This window comes from Suncus etruscus, chromosome X (genome assembly GCF_024139225.1).
Source record: "Suncus etruscus isolate mSunEtr1 chromosome X, mSunEtr1.pri.cur, whole genome shotgun sequence".
NCBI classification, from domain to species: domain Eukaryota; kingdom Metazoa; phylum Chordata; class Mammalia; order Eulipotyphla; family Soricidae; genus Suncus; species Suncus etruscus.
This window is the reverse complement of record NC_064868.1, coordinates 91028636-91043977: the sequence shown is the minus strand read 5'-3', so window position 1 is coordinate 91043977 and position 15342 is coordinate 91028636. Positions and strand designations below refer to the sequence as shown.

General features: G+C 45.0%; 1 protein-coding gene across 1 annotated transcript in view; it reads right to left on the bottom strand.

The window, feature by feature from the left end:
- Nucleotides 1–14046: 14046 nt before the first annotated feature.
- The window catches only part of MTM1 (myotubularin 1), a 110941-nt gene continuing 109645 nt past the window's right edge, over nt 14047–15342 (bottom strand). The window contains exon 15 of the mRNA XM_049767549.1: nt 14047–14807. Within this exon, the coding sequence (XP_049623506.1) occupies nt 14640–14807 (168 nt within the window). The 3' untranslated portion in view covers nt 14047–14639. The remainder of the gene's footprint in view (nt 14808–15342) is intronic.

The following is a 15342-nucleotide window of genomic DNA, read 5'->3' as shown; positions in this document are numbered from 1 at the left end:
TGGGGGACAGCTGGATCCATGCACTCTCCCTCTCTGGGGCAGCTATTACCTTTATCTGTACTAGGGTCTTTCCCTTGACTTCTAATAGGACCCAAACATTCCTACTACCCACTCAAGTACCAGATCCTTATACCAAGCTCCAATTTTCTCAGTCCAGACACAAAATTCAGCCTATCACTGGCCACCTTCCTATCCAGGTATGGCAATGGAGAGGGTAGCTGGATTTCAGTACACCTGTTTGCTGATCAATTTCTGCACTCAATACCAAGCTCCTGGTCTCTAGTGGGGTTTGTTCTTCCTTAGGAGCCTGGTTCCATTAGCTTCCCTCAGAATCCTCACCTTGACTTTTGATGACCAGAGCCACACCAAAGCTCTGACTTCTTGAGGAGCCTGAGGCGAGAGAGGTAATGAGTTCTCAGCCCAACAACTACACTTGTCTCTCTGGCATTTCAATGAAGTGGGCATCAGGGACCCAGAATAAACCCATGACAGGTGGGAGAGTCGAGTCTGCACCCGTAAATCTCAGACCTGTGTCTCTTGACGCTCTCATTGACGGGGAGCAGGGATCAGTGGGTCCTCACTGTCTTCCTCAGGATTTCACCATGAGTCCAAGAGAAACTCGGCTGAACCCTAGTGCCATCACCTAGAGGCTACCCCACCAGACCAATGCCTTCTCCATTCTCAAATTCTATGTCCCCCAAAGGGTCTTAGTATATGTTTTGCAGTTTGGGAGCCCCCAGACTCTCCAGAATAATTATAATGGGTTCATTAGGTCCTTTATGTTTACTTAGGGTCCTCACTTGACTTCTGACCAGGGGCTAGGCCTTTGTGTCACTGCCCTGAAGCCACTCCATAGACCAAGGTCTTCCCTTCCTATACCTCCCCCAAGCATAAGTTAGGGGATGTCATATACACTCCACATATTTGGGGTCCCCTGGCATCCTCCCCAGTTATATGAGGGACTGAAATAGGTCCTGTGAAACTTTTCATCTATCCTCTGACTCTTAACTTGGGTCAGATGTGCCTATCTTACCTCAGCTGAGTTTGCACTCCTAGGTATATAGGTCAACCCCTCCAGTTCTAAAGAGGTAGGGAGTGGAGTCTGTATCCACAGAGCCCCCCAAACCCTTATTCCTCAGGACACCCATCAAGACAGTGATGGGGTCTCAGCATCCCCACTGTTCTGTTCTAGGTTCTCACCTTAACCAGATGGGGGGTGTCATACAAAGACCTTTCTCAATCTTAGAGTCCCCCAATCCCTCCTGACAGAAGTGAGAGACTTTACATCTATTCTGCACTTCCCAGACTTCTGTGCTTCCCATAGGTACCAGGAAGAACTAAATTGGTTTCTGTGGAATTCCTGTCTTACCTTGGGATCATTTGTTTGGGGGAATCAAAACTGGCAGTTCTTGGGGCTCACTCCTGGCTGTGTGCTAAGGAATCACTCCTGGTGGGGTTTTAGGGATCATATGGGGTGTTTGGGATTGAACCCATGCAAAACAAGAGGCCTACCCATTGTTTTATTGCCCTCTTCCATCGGCGTGTTTATCTTGATTCCAGAGGGCCTCAGTGGACAGACCAGAAACTGCCTCATCACACTAAGACTTCAGGCAACCTCACGCACCATAAAACCCTGACCCTGACCTCTGCACTTTTGGGAATCCCTGTCCTGATCACAGGGATGAAGAAAGATGAAAAGATGATGAAAGATGGAAATAACAGTATTCACCATTCTTTGTGGTGACCTTCATACTGTGAAGGGAAATAACTACCCTAACAACTAGCATGACAATGTTAAAGAATGAGAGAAGTAGGGGCCAGAGAGATGGCATGGAGGTAGGGCATTTGCCTTGCATGCAGAAGGGTGTTGGTTTGAATCCCGGCATCCCATATGGTCCCCCGAGTCTGCCAGGAGCTATTTCTAAGCGTAGAACCAGGAGTAACCCCTGAGCACTGCTGGGTGTGACCCAAAAAAAAAAAAAAAAAAAAAAAAAAAAAGAAAGAAAAGAAAGAAAAGAAAAGAAAAGAAAAAGAAAAGAAAAAGAAAAAGAAAAAAATGAATGAGAGAAGTAGAATCCCTGTCTCGAATACAGGCAGGGGTGGGGAGTAGGAGGGTGGCATTGGTGGTGGGAATGTTGCACAGGTGAAGGGGGTGTTCTGTTTATTACTGAAACCCAACTACAATCATGCTTGTAATCATACTTAAATAAATATTTAAAAAAGGGGGGATAGACAGAGATGATGTGGGACTTAAGTACATACAGTAAAATTGAAATATATGGCCAAAACCAGTAGAACTGGAGAGTTGTTTTACAGAAACTTGGCAACCTTGATGTAAGGAAATGGGTACCCTGGTGGTGGATATGGTGTCAAAATGATGTGTATATGAAAATAGCATTAACAATATTGTAAATTGGGGCCGGAGAGATAGCATGGAGGTAAGGCATTTACCTTTCATGCAGAAGGTCATCGGTTCGAATCCCGGCGTCCCATATGGTCCCCCGTGCATGCCAGGAGCAATTTCTGAGCACGGAGCCAGGAAAAACCCCTGAGCATTGCCGGGTGTGACCCAAAAACCACAAAAAAAAAACAATATTGTAAATTACAATACCTCAATAGATATTAACAAGATAAATATAAATGCAAAAAAATAAGAAAGATGAAAATAGATTTTGAGGGAGGCACACCTGGTGGTGCTTAACGGTTACTCCTGGCTCTGCACTCAAGGATCAATCGAACCTGGGTTAGCTGTGTGCAAGGCACACACATCCTACTGGCAGTTATTGGTTTAGACCCTGGAAATAGGTTTTAAGCCACCCTGCCAGACCAAAATCATCACCAATCTCATAACTCCCACCCTATAACTGCTCACCATGCCAAAATTAGGGAATTTCACATCTGCTCTGCCCCACCCAGATATAAGGAGAAGCAGAGATTGGATCTAAGCTTCCTCACCAAACAATTCCCCGGCCTCAATTCCCCAACCAACATGAGAGGGTTAAACATTAATTCTGCACTTCCTGGTCCCTGTGGTCCCACCCAGGATTATGAGGGAAGGTCAGGGGTTACAAGCCACCCCATTACACTAAGACCTTCACCAGCCCTTGATGCCCCATAATCCTCCCTGCCAGAGTGAAGTAAAGTCACATCCACTGTGCACTTCTAAGGTCTTCCAGGTCCTACCCAGGTATATGAAGAGGGACGTATATTGATTCTAACCGACCCAACTACATTACACAGTTCAACTTCTCTGGCAGAACTGAGCTAAAGTACATCCCCTCTGCACATATGGGGGCCTCCCTTATGACACCCAGGGATATAAAGACGGGCAGAGATTGGTTCCAAGCACCCTGCCACACTAATATTCTGCCAATCTCAATCCCCAAAGCCACCCTAAGGGATGCTACACTGACTCTGCACTTCTGGATCCTCCAAGTATGGGCTTATGAGGGAAGGTAAGAGGTTCGGAAGCTACCGGCTGCACCAAGACTGTAGCAAATCATCCATCCCTTAAAAACTCACCCTTGCCCACATGCAGAAAAATCACATCTGTTCTGCACTTTTGGGGTCCCCCATTCTGCCCAGGGATAACGAAGGTTGGAAATTGGTTCTAAATTACCTCACCACACCAAGATTGTTGCCATCTAAAATACCCCAAGATACAATCCCCCTGAAGTGAGAGCAATTTACATTCTCTGTGGCCTGTTAGAATTCCTTGCATCTAAGCAAGGTATATGAGAGACAGAGATAGGTTCTAAGCCACCACACAACACCAAAAACTTCACTAGTCTCAGAACCCACATACCTGCAAGATGGGTCATATCCATGGGCATGAGAGAGGGAAATAGGTTTTGTGGGTCTTTCTTTCCACCCTTAAGTCAGACTGGGTGTGTCCTCCCCCACCAGAGTCTGCACCCCTTTCATACAGGATGATCCTTCGAGTTCTTTTTTTTTTTTTGGTTTTGGGGCCACACCCGTTTGACGCTCAGGGGTTACCCCTGGCTATGTGCTCAGAAATCGCCCCTGGCTTGGGGGGACCATATGGGACGCCGGGGGATCGAACCGCGGTCCTTCCTGGGCTAGCGCTTGCAAGGCAGACACCTTACCTCTAGCGCCACCTACCCGGCCCCTGATCCTTCGAGTTCTAAAGTGAGTGAGGGCAGTCTGTACCCACAAATCCCCTTGAATTTCCACAGGATTCTTCTCAAGGGAGGGTTGGTGTTTGTGGGTTACCTCTGCCCTGTTTCGGGGTCCTCACCTTGGCTCAGGCAGAGCTGAGTACTCGAGACCTAACAAAAGCCGTCCCTTAAGACTTTAGCCGATCTAACACCTCCACAACCGCCATTAGCCGGAAGTGAGGGAAAGTCACGCCTCTCCCGCAATTCTGCGGTCCTTTGGTTCCGCTCTAGGATATGAAGAGGGGAAGCAGATAGGTTACAAAGTGCCCCCCACATTAAGACTTCTGCCAATCCCTGATCCCCACAACATCCTTTAGCCGGGAAAAGGGACGTCACATCCACTCTGCACTTCTGGATTCTTTGATTCTGCCCAGGGATATGAGGGAGAAAGGTGTTAGTTTATAAAGTGCCTCACCACATTAATTTCAGGTTTCCGTAATTTCCATTCTCAATCTCCTTGAGCCGAAAATGAGGAGACGCAACATCCGGCCTGCACTTCTGTGATCTCCCGGGTCCTGTCCAGAAATATGGCAAGCGATGGAGATAGGTTCCGTGTGACATTCTGTGTGCTTTCTGACCTCAACTTGGCTCAGACTGGACCTGCCCTCCCTTACAATGGCTTGTGTCCCTCATGTACTAGCTGAGTCTTCAACTTCTTCAGTGGCGGGGGGAAGATGAATGACCACCCTCAAAATTTGTCAGGGTTCCCTAAAGGCAGAGCTGGGGTCTATGGCCTCTCTTCCTCCCTTACGGCCTTCACCTTGACTCCTAGCAGAGTCAGACCTTCACAAGGATATTCTCCAATTTCAGTTCCTCCAGAGAAGACGTCATATCTATTCTGCATTAATGGGGTGTGTTGAGATTTAGAGACATCCTTGGCCCAGCAATCCTGTTGAGATACTTTGCAGAAAATTCCCAGTCTGATTCTCCTCACCAGATCCCCTTCCTACGCTCTCCAGACCATTTGTTTCTCTTATTGGCATTTTGTCACCAAACCCCTATCTCCTGCCCCTCCAGTCCATCTTTCCTAGGTCATCTATTCCTACCCTTTAACTAACTTTGTCTACATTTCAAAGGGAAAGTTATGTGGAAATACTAATAAAGACCTAATCCTTTGCTTTGTGTTTGTTTTTTTCTCAAATTCCCCAACACCCTAGAGGTATAAGGGAAAGCTGAGATGGGCCATGTGGGACCTTGATGTCCTCCATCTGGTCTTCACCTTGAGGGCTGTTGCTGTCCTGTCTCCCAAGTTTGTGACTTTCTGTTCCAGGCTTTGATGCCCCCAGGTCTGAGTAATTGCAAGAGGGCAACATGCACCTCATTAGACTACTGGGGTCTTTTCTGGGTGTAGCTGGGTCACTTGTGAGCCAAGTTCTCCTCACAGTCTCACACAGGAGCCTCCCCTCCAAGTCTTGTAGAGTCCCCGAGAGAAGCGGTGGAAAGAAGTGTGTGCTTGTGGGGAACATAGGGACTCTCTAAGCCTTGTAGAATCCCCCAGAGAAGTGGTGGAAAGAAGGGGTGAGTGCTTGTGGGGAAGACAGGAACTCTCTTCTTGAAGACAGGGACACTCTCCTTGCCAGCACATCCTCTCAGAGGACACACGCTTTGAACAATTGGTGCCTGCCTGAAGGTACAGTAACAGCATCAGCCCAGGACTGGGAAAGGGCAGTGTCAGCTAGAATCTACTACCCTACGGACAGCAAGCAGTGAGCTGTCATTTCTCCTTTCCCACATCTCTATGTGGAGCCTGTGTGTATAGCAGAGGGAGATTTGCATGGATAAAATGCATGTACATACAACACATATGAACTTGTAACACATGTACTTATATATGATATATATGTATATGGAAAGTATGCACCCAAACCATCAAGCTCGCTGGCCTCCACAGTTTTAACCTGCCCCCCATCCACATTGTGGGTTTTTTTTTTAGAGAATTTGGACATCACAATAAAAAGGAAGGCAGAGATTCCCCACTTATCCATAGCCTTCCCCTTCACCCAAAACAAGCTTGGAAGAGGACTTCTGTTATACTGGGGGACCTATGCTGACATATTGAACTCTTCTGAAATCCATCATTTGTATAATGGGTGTCACTTGATGTGTACATCTGTGAATTTTGACGTGTATGATGAACTGTATCATTACTGTGCCATAAATAGTAGTTTTATTTTCCTCCAATCATCTGTTCATTCTCTTTCCTTTGTCCCCTCCCCGCCCCCCACAATGTTTCCATAACTTTGCCTTTCTTAAAATGTCAGGGTTTGAGGCTGGAGCGATAGCACAGTGGTAGGGCATTTGCTCCAGGCTTAATCCTGGCTCAGCACTCTTGAATTACACCTAGCAGGCTCAGGGGACCATATGACAGGAATAGAACTAGGATTGAGGGGGTGGAGATATAGCAGGGGTAGGTCATTTGCCTTGCATGTGGCTGACCTGGGACAGACCTGGGTTTGATTCCTGGCATCCCATATGGTCTGCAAGGACTGATATCTGAGTGTAGAGTCAAGAGTAACTCCTGAGTTACTGTGTTTGGCCCAAAACCTAAAAAACCAAAAAAAAAAAAAAAAAAAGAACTTGGGTTGGCTGCCTGCGAGGCCAATGCCCTACCTTCTATGTTATCTCACCAGGCCTAAGGTATATCTTGAGAACACATGGGAGGTGCTGTGCACTAAAAACATAAATGCTGGAGGAATGGCTGGACTGCGGGAGGAATGCAGAAATGGAAATGGTTTAAGAATGGGGGCAGGGACCATGGACACTTTGGTGGGAGGAGTGTGCAATAACTTTGTATATCAACACCAGAAATCTGATAACTATTTTATAATCCTATTACCATACCAAATAAGTTAACTGAGGTGAGCACATTGCTCTTGCCAGTCACCTTGAGGCTCACTGGACTGGTGCTTGAGTTGAACTATGGATATGAAGGAGTTTGAGTATAAATTCCAGCAAGCCAAGGGGCAATCACATTTTCTTTTTGGTTTTGAGCCACAACTAAATAGTGTTCACTTTTCCAGATGCTGCACTCAGGCGTGACTCAGGTTGCTAATTTGAATTTCCTCACAGTCTCTGCTATTGGGAGGGGAATGATGAGAAAATTAAGTGGGCGCTGCCAGCCTTAAAGATCCTCTTCCCTCCCATTAGCTTCCTTTCACTGCTGGAGCAAATCTCTAGCAAGGTGTCATCTTTCCTATCAAAATCTGAAGTCTGACATCGTCTCTTTCACTGAGCAGAGATAAGTCTATAACCAGAGCCCCAGGCTTCTAAATGAGGGACTGGTGAGATGTGGGTCTAGAAGTAAACGTCAATGCAGGAAATAATCCATACAGTGAAAAGATAGAAGAATGGGTTCAGGAAATCCAACACTTGAGTCAGGAATCCCACTACACAAGCCTTCAGCTTAGTGGGGAAACACTGAAGAATGAGTGCCTGCCTTCCTCAGACCCCTGCATTTATTGACAAGAACCAGACCACACCCTAGGGTGGGAGAGGAGTACCAAGTAGGGAAAAACTCAATAACCCCACACCCTAGAGTGGAGTATGAATATTGATTAGGGTGGCACCAGTAATCCAATGGTCCCAGGGCTCTATTACTGCCACCTGGACACTGGAGGAAATATTCATTCCTACATTATCAAGTTCTGGAGGCTATGCTGTTCAATAGTGGGTGGGTCATGCCCATTTCACCAGCGTGAGAGTCAGCAATGGCCACGTGAACCCTCCAAGCCATGGTGGGTACCATTCAGGCTCATATAAAGTTTGCAAAAATCACATGGTCTGGCCCTGATAGATGATAGGGTGGACACAGGCTGCAGGTGATGTCTAAGATAGTCCAATGGCTCTTGGCATAAAAAACAGTTCCCATGCTGCCCCTATACTTCATATCCTCACAAAGTCTGGAAATGAGCATGTGGACAGGCATCTCTGGCTAATATGCCCCTCCACAAATGTTTCTTCAGCAGCACATCTTGTTCATACTTGGGCTATTGGATTTTTAAAAGACCTGCCAGTATGTAGGTGTGCAGTGGTCTCTTGCTATGATCTATTTGTCCATCTCCCTGCCCGGAAGTGACTTAACTCCTTAACCTTCCAGACTCATTCTAGAAACAGTCTCAAGATATTCCTCCCTGGCCGCTGCCCTAACTCCAAAACCCATTCATCACCTGCCTCTATCCTGGCAGACTGCACCCCGCATATAAATCATGCTAAAAACACTGCATTTTTAGCTGGCTGTGCAAACCTTGAAGCTCACTCTCCCCACAGTCCCCAAACAAAAACCAACTGGCTTAGGCTTGGGTCACAGTAGAAGTGGCACCACTTTACATGAGGCCCTACGCCTCAATTTCATCTATAAAGTCTCTTCTGAATACTCTTAAATGCATACACAGGCATATGTACACACAGGTGCATGCACATGAACATAGACTCATGGCACCAGCAGGAATTGAGAATAAGAGCCCCAGGTTTGAAGGTGCTATCCTTGCTGACTGTCAGGACATGAGCCACAAACCCAGAAAGTCAGTGGGCCAGTGGAAGCTAAGCCAGGCAGGAAAGGGATGAGTTTCCAGAAGGAATTCATAACTAGCAACACCTTGACTTGAGGCTCGTGAGACCCATTTTGGATTTATGTTCTTTAAAACAGTCAGAGATAAAATAGGTGTTCTAGGAGGACAAATGACCTTTTTAAAAAAGTGAAGTTAATTATGGTGTTTCCAATGGTGTTTGACATTATCAATTTACTGTACTCTTGTAAGGACTGAACTTTATTACATTTTGAATTGGCAAAAATATTTACCTTGATTCAGAATCTAATTGGAATTTCCTTGCTATTTGCAAAACTGGCTATCTTACCTTTTTATGGGGGAAAATTGCACATTGAGGAAGAATGACATATAAGCCTAACTTGTTATGAAAACACTCCTGATATTAAAATTCGTAAGAATAATTAAGTCTAGCTTAACTTTGAAAAAGGAAAGTGATTTTATATGGCAAAAAAAAGGTACATACAAGATGTAAAAGCCACCATACGCCGAAAATTTCTGCAGGAGCACAATGATCAAAGTGCATTTCTGAGAAGTGCCCTATTGGAATTGTAATATTCGAGAATAGGGAGCACATACCTGCCTGAGCAGAGGAAGTCTCTTTCCAGGCATTGGGAACTAGAGCATCATCTAGTATTGTCTGTCCCAAAAGCAGTCCTAGAGCCCCCTACCCGTACTTCAGGTTCTTTCTAAGGCATATTTGTGATAAAAAAAAAGGTCCTGAAATGAGACAACTCTTACAGGTCATTTATGTGGAAAACATTCTGAAATGCACTCAATGTCAGCAGTGCAGAGATGTTTACTGTAAAGAACCAACCAAAATGCTTGGTGGTTTCAATATGTTATCACCTTTGCTTTTAAAAGACAGATTACTGCAAATAAAATATCTGTGCCTGAATCTAAGCCTCCTGAGGAAATGAGAATACTCTGCCTTCCAACGATGGTTCAATGCTGAAGACTTCTCAATGATTCCTTAACAGAGATATATATCCACTTAGAATTATTTTGACTATTGGTATTTCAAGCATCATCCTTCCCAGAGATGATAATCTTCAAAAAACTCCAACTGCTATCTATCACATGTGATTTGCTTTACATCTTTTTATTTGTGAAGCCCTGGGAAATGAACCCAAGGCCTTACATGTGAAAAGCAAATGCTCTACCTCTGAGCCAGATACCTGACCCTGACTTGTTGCATAAGGCCCAGAAACCAAAAAGACCACACCCAGCAGTAGTGGGGGGGGGGTGATATAGACTTATGGTGTTGGGCTCAGATTCAGGTCCTCATACACTACATGTGTGTTTCACCACTTAGGCTATTTCTTTTTCTGAATCAAGTTCACACAAGTTCTCTGTGAACATGCAACTCTGCATTTTGGTATGTGGGTAGCATGTGATATACATCCCATGAGCCCTGGGTACCCCATTTGTGCTTTAATGGTCACCAGTGGCTATACCATCTGGTGATTGGTGTGACGTTCCACAGTACATTCCTGTGTTTGAAGATCATATTCCCTTTATACCTCCTGGCCTCATGGCCCAAAGGCTGTGAGGGTGGGCCAGTGACGGACTTGGCCAACATGAGTAAGTTTCTTTGGAAATATCGTGTCTCCTGGCCACAAACATGCTTTGCTGCATTATCACAAATGAAAGAACTGTATCTAGAAAGACTAGTTAGATTATACAAAATATACATGATTCTAAATCATGTGAACGGCTATCTTGGGAAGATTCTGCCTCACTCCACGAGCAGAGCTGAAGCACATCAATGAAAACTTCAGAGGCAAGGCCAGTGTAAGGACACTTCACATTTGATTAGTGCTGCTGCGGGGGTGGGAGTGGGGTGTTCCCTCAGAGTCCATGATATGTACCTCAGCTAAAAACCAAGGGAAGAGAACAAATACCTAGAAACTTTTCAAGTACTTCCTATCCTAAGAGTTTAACAAGTTCTCATCTTTTTTTTTTTTTTTTGGTTTTTGGGCCACACCCGGCGTTGCTCAGGGGTTACTCCTGGCTGTCTGCTCAGAAATAGCTCCTGGCAGGCACGGGGGACACCGGGATTCGAACCAACCACCTTACGTCCTGGATCGGCTGATTGCAAGGCAAACATCGCTGTACTATCTTTCCGGGCCCACGAGTTCTCATCTTTAATAGTGCTTGCCTTCTGGTTTTCATTTTTTGGTTTTGGGGTTGAACCAGTGATGCTTGCTTGGGCAGCCAAGTAGTTCTGGCAGCAGTGTCCTCCGTGCTAAGCTTGCCTTCAGCATATTTTGCCATCTTTCTGGCTCCAATACTCAGGGTTTAAAAGGAGACATTTAGGACCAGGAAGATGCTTAAGGTGCTGGAACATAGACTTTGCATGTAAGAACCCCAGTTTTAATCTCTGGTACTACATGGTCTTCTAGAAGTACTGGGAGTGGTTAACACTTCCAGGTGTGTCACAACAAGTTATAAAGGAGACAATAATTTTGGTTCTATTCAGATTTTTTTCAAAAAATGGTTTACCTTAATTTTTTGCAGCTCTTCAATTTCTTCTATAAACATTTTATTTATTTATTTTTGGTCTTTTTTTGTTTTTTTTTCGGGCCACACCTGTTTGATGCTCAGGGTTACTCCTGGCTAAGTGCTCAGAAATTGCCCCTGGCTTGGGGAGACCCTATGGGACGCAGGATCAAACTGCGGTCCTTCCTTGGCTAGCGGCACCTCACCGGCCCCTATTTTTGGTCTTGTTTCTGGCTCTGTGTTGGGGATTACTCCTGATGATGATTTGGGGACCAGGGGGATGGCCGGGATTGAACCTGGGCTGACCACATACAAGGCAAATACCCTCCACACTGCTCTATCACTCCAGCACTCAGTTTCTTGAAATGTCTGTGTGTAAACCATGTGTTCTGCAGTTGGTGTAGATGGAGAACATTCAAGATTCCTTTTTGTGGGGGAGCCATACCCATTGATGCTCAGGGGTTACTCCTGGCTATGAGTTCAGAAATCACTCCTGGCTTAGGGGGACCATATGGAACGCTGGGGATCGAACTGTGGTCTGTCCTAGGCTAGCACTTGTGAAGCAAATGCCTTACCTCTAGCATCACTGCTCCGGCCCCACTTTCAACATTCTTAACTAGACACCTTGAATATGGAGACTGGCTGTACTCAGTGGTAGAGTGCAGGCTTTGTCTGTGTGAGGTCCAGGTTTGTTTCTCAGCACCAGATGAAGAAAAGCTACTAGGTGCAGCTTACCTGCCTGGACTTTAATCACTGCACTAACCACTGCTCTTTTGACTTCTGGCAAGACTGGATCTCCCTCTCCTGTGAGGCAGCCTAAATCTACTGAAGACCATCAAGTCAACCCTGTACATAGTGGAGAGTCTAAAGAGGCTGCAGATGCAAAAATAACATGTGAGGCGAAAGCACAAGGTGGTGTCACTGAGAAACCTTGGGAGCCCAGTTCCCCTTCCAGCCACAAAACCAGAGTGCTTGACTGAGTTAATAGATTTATTACAGCAGGTTTTTAGTCAAGGTTGCATGAAAACTTTCCCATGAAATTTCCCCCAATCCTTTAAGTCATTATTATTAGTTTTCTTCTTTTTTATGGAGCAATACTTTGTTAATTTATGAAATATTTACAGCACTTACAAAAGCAAGATAATATCTAATAAAATTTTCTTATAAATACAAAATTCATACATTATACTATTATCTTTGAGATGTCTTATTTGGTAGACCTTTTAGGCTATGAAATAAAATAATTTACAAAGATATATTTTAATCTCTCTTAAGTCATTGAAAACAAAACCATTATTAGCTATAAATAGTCCTTTACAAATCAATGCAAACACATTAATGGTTTTAATGCTAGCCTTAACTTTTACAAATAAACTAAATGAATTAGTTCAGGTATCAAAGAGAAGTGTGCATTTGAAATTTCATTTAACACTATGAAAATAAAATACAACACAACAACCTGGAAAAAAGCGCAAACTGGTATGTACTTCAAGTAAAAATGTGTAGAACCAGTTTTGATATCTCCTTGGGGGCAGGGTCACCTAACTTCACTGAAGTTCAGAAACACAAGACTTGGTGAGACTGCTCCGCTGAGACCCATCCAGGCCTTCTCTTTCCAAGAACAGTCTCAGAGCATTCGCTCAGTATCCACCATAGTTGACCCTACATTTGGGCAGAGAAGTGTCATGACCAGAGAACTTGGAAAAACTTGCCACCCAAGCCATAGGACACAGTTGACACCCTGGGACTGTGCTGTAGAAGGGGCTCCTGGTGCCCAAAATTGGGTGCCAGGGTTTTTAGGCAAGTTCATAAAATGACATAGAAAACAGAACCAACTGGCAAAAAATGAAGGCAAAGTCAAATCAGATTTAGCCATTAATAGAAAAATAATCTTTCCTTGAAAATTAGGGGGCCCACCAGATGCACCAACATATCTTGTGGCATTGCTTCTCTTTTGCATAGGCACATTAAATGGGAAAATAATATATATGCAAACAAGTTCTTATCTAATAGAGATGGGAACACAAATTTGGTAATGTAATTAGGCCTTTTACCCTGAACATTGGCATAATGATTTGGCTCAGGCCTCAGAAGAATGGGCATCGCCCACACACACCTGAACAATGGATACCATCTATGGAAACAACCACAATTGTCTATAACATTACCAGGATTCAAGCCTCTAACAGGGAAGACCTACCACTGCTTTGGCATTGACTTACTCCAAAGAGTGCTCCCAACACCCAGACGGCTCAGCAACAGTCTGCATGCAGGGCAGATCGCTCCGCATTGAATGGTATGCTGAAACTAGAGGATGCTCCACATCAGCCTGACATCGATGAAAGAAATGCACAGAATCCAGAGTCTTTAAATATAAGAATCTGATACCAACAATAGCTAAAGTGTGAAAAAGTTTCACCGGGACCTTGAGAATGACTCAAGTTGGACGGACTGGTATGCCTGGAACCCAGAGTCGGTCTTATGCCAATAAACTTCTGTGGTGAGGCTTTTTTGTAATCAGGTCAAGGATTTTTTTCCATTTTCCCCATTTTTCTGGACCTATGCAAACAACGGCGATTGCCACTATCACACCTTTATTATATTTTTTTACTCTTATCCTTTAAGGAAAAAAAATACAACTTACTGAACTTAAAAACAAATAACTGTAGTAGAATGCCTGTCTCGAATACAGGCAGGGGATGGGAAGGGGGGAGGGGATAATGTTACACTGGTGAAGGGGGGTGTTCTGGTTATGACTGTAACCCAACTATGATCATGTTACTTAAATAAAAAATATATTAAAATTTAAAAAAAAAGAAAATTAGGGGGCCCAGGGGAAAGCTCCTGTGCACAGCTATTTCTCCTTCAGTCACAGATTTTACACTTAAGATCGTATAACATTTGGCACCTGCTGAAATACCTTGTTTGGGATCATGCCTTGGAAGCTGAGCTCAATATGACTTTGGCAGTCATTCGACCCCCTCTTTCACATTTGGGTTAATTTGAGAACAATCCAGATCCATGAATAGGAAGTAGCTTGAGGAAAATCCATTTAGCAAACATCTATTTGTCCCCTTTTATTTCTGATAACCTTGTTCTGAGTAAGCCCACAAAAGCCTTGACTTCTTGCCTATCCAGACTTTCTAAAGAGGTAAATACAAGCTATACTTTATCTTTCCAAAATTCCGTTTTGGAAAAAGGGACCAGACTTGCCCAGACCCTGGTAGGCTTTTTTCTTCCGTGGCTAGGGGAGACACTGTGGTTTTCTTGGAATATGGAAGGCACATACATATTCAAGAGTGTAATATTGGGTTAGTTCCGTTCTACCCGGAGGCACATATTCGCGTAGACTTTGTACAGAGGCCCCCCCAAGGAGAGTCACCAACTGCCTTTATTGTGCGTAGGGCCCAGGCCCTCAGAAGTGCGTCTGCACATGGGGCACCATTTGCGAGGGGCTGGCTGGTGAGGCAGAGGGCTCGGTGTGCTTGGCTGAGTTAGCGAGCTGCAGCTCTTCCAGGCGCTTGATGTACTCATCACGCAAGGCCAAGAGTTCCATATAGCGTTGCTCCACAGGATGCGGCTGCTGGGGAAGGATAGATGACTGGTCAGCACAGCCGCAGCCCTTCACCCACCTCCTGCCCCACCTCAGGTCCTACCCAATGATGGAGAATAAAAGGAGAGATTGTAGGGTGATGATATCCAGAGACAGTAGAGAAGAGGGCCAGGAGGACCGGTCCATGGGAGGAAGCTTGTCGCAAAGAGTGGGGGAGTGCAGTGAGGGCAGGGAAGGCAACACTATGACAATGAGAGTTGGGAATGATCACTCTGGACAAGAAGTAAAAAGGAGGTAAAATGATAGGCATGATACCCTTGCACATTTCAAGGCAAAGCTGTCAGTTCTCTGCTGACCGATCATGGGCACAACCCAGCCTTTCACTGCAAACCAAGCTCATGTTCCCGCATGCAGCTCCCAGGGTGCAGGCACTGTTCTTGGGACAAACAGTTGTATTTTGGGGGGTGAATGCAAAGGTACCTGATGCTCCCAATTGTTACTAGTCAGCACTGATAAAACCGTCAGTGCTCATCAGTGACAACTAGTAGATTCTGGCACTCCAGTT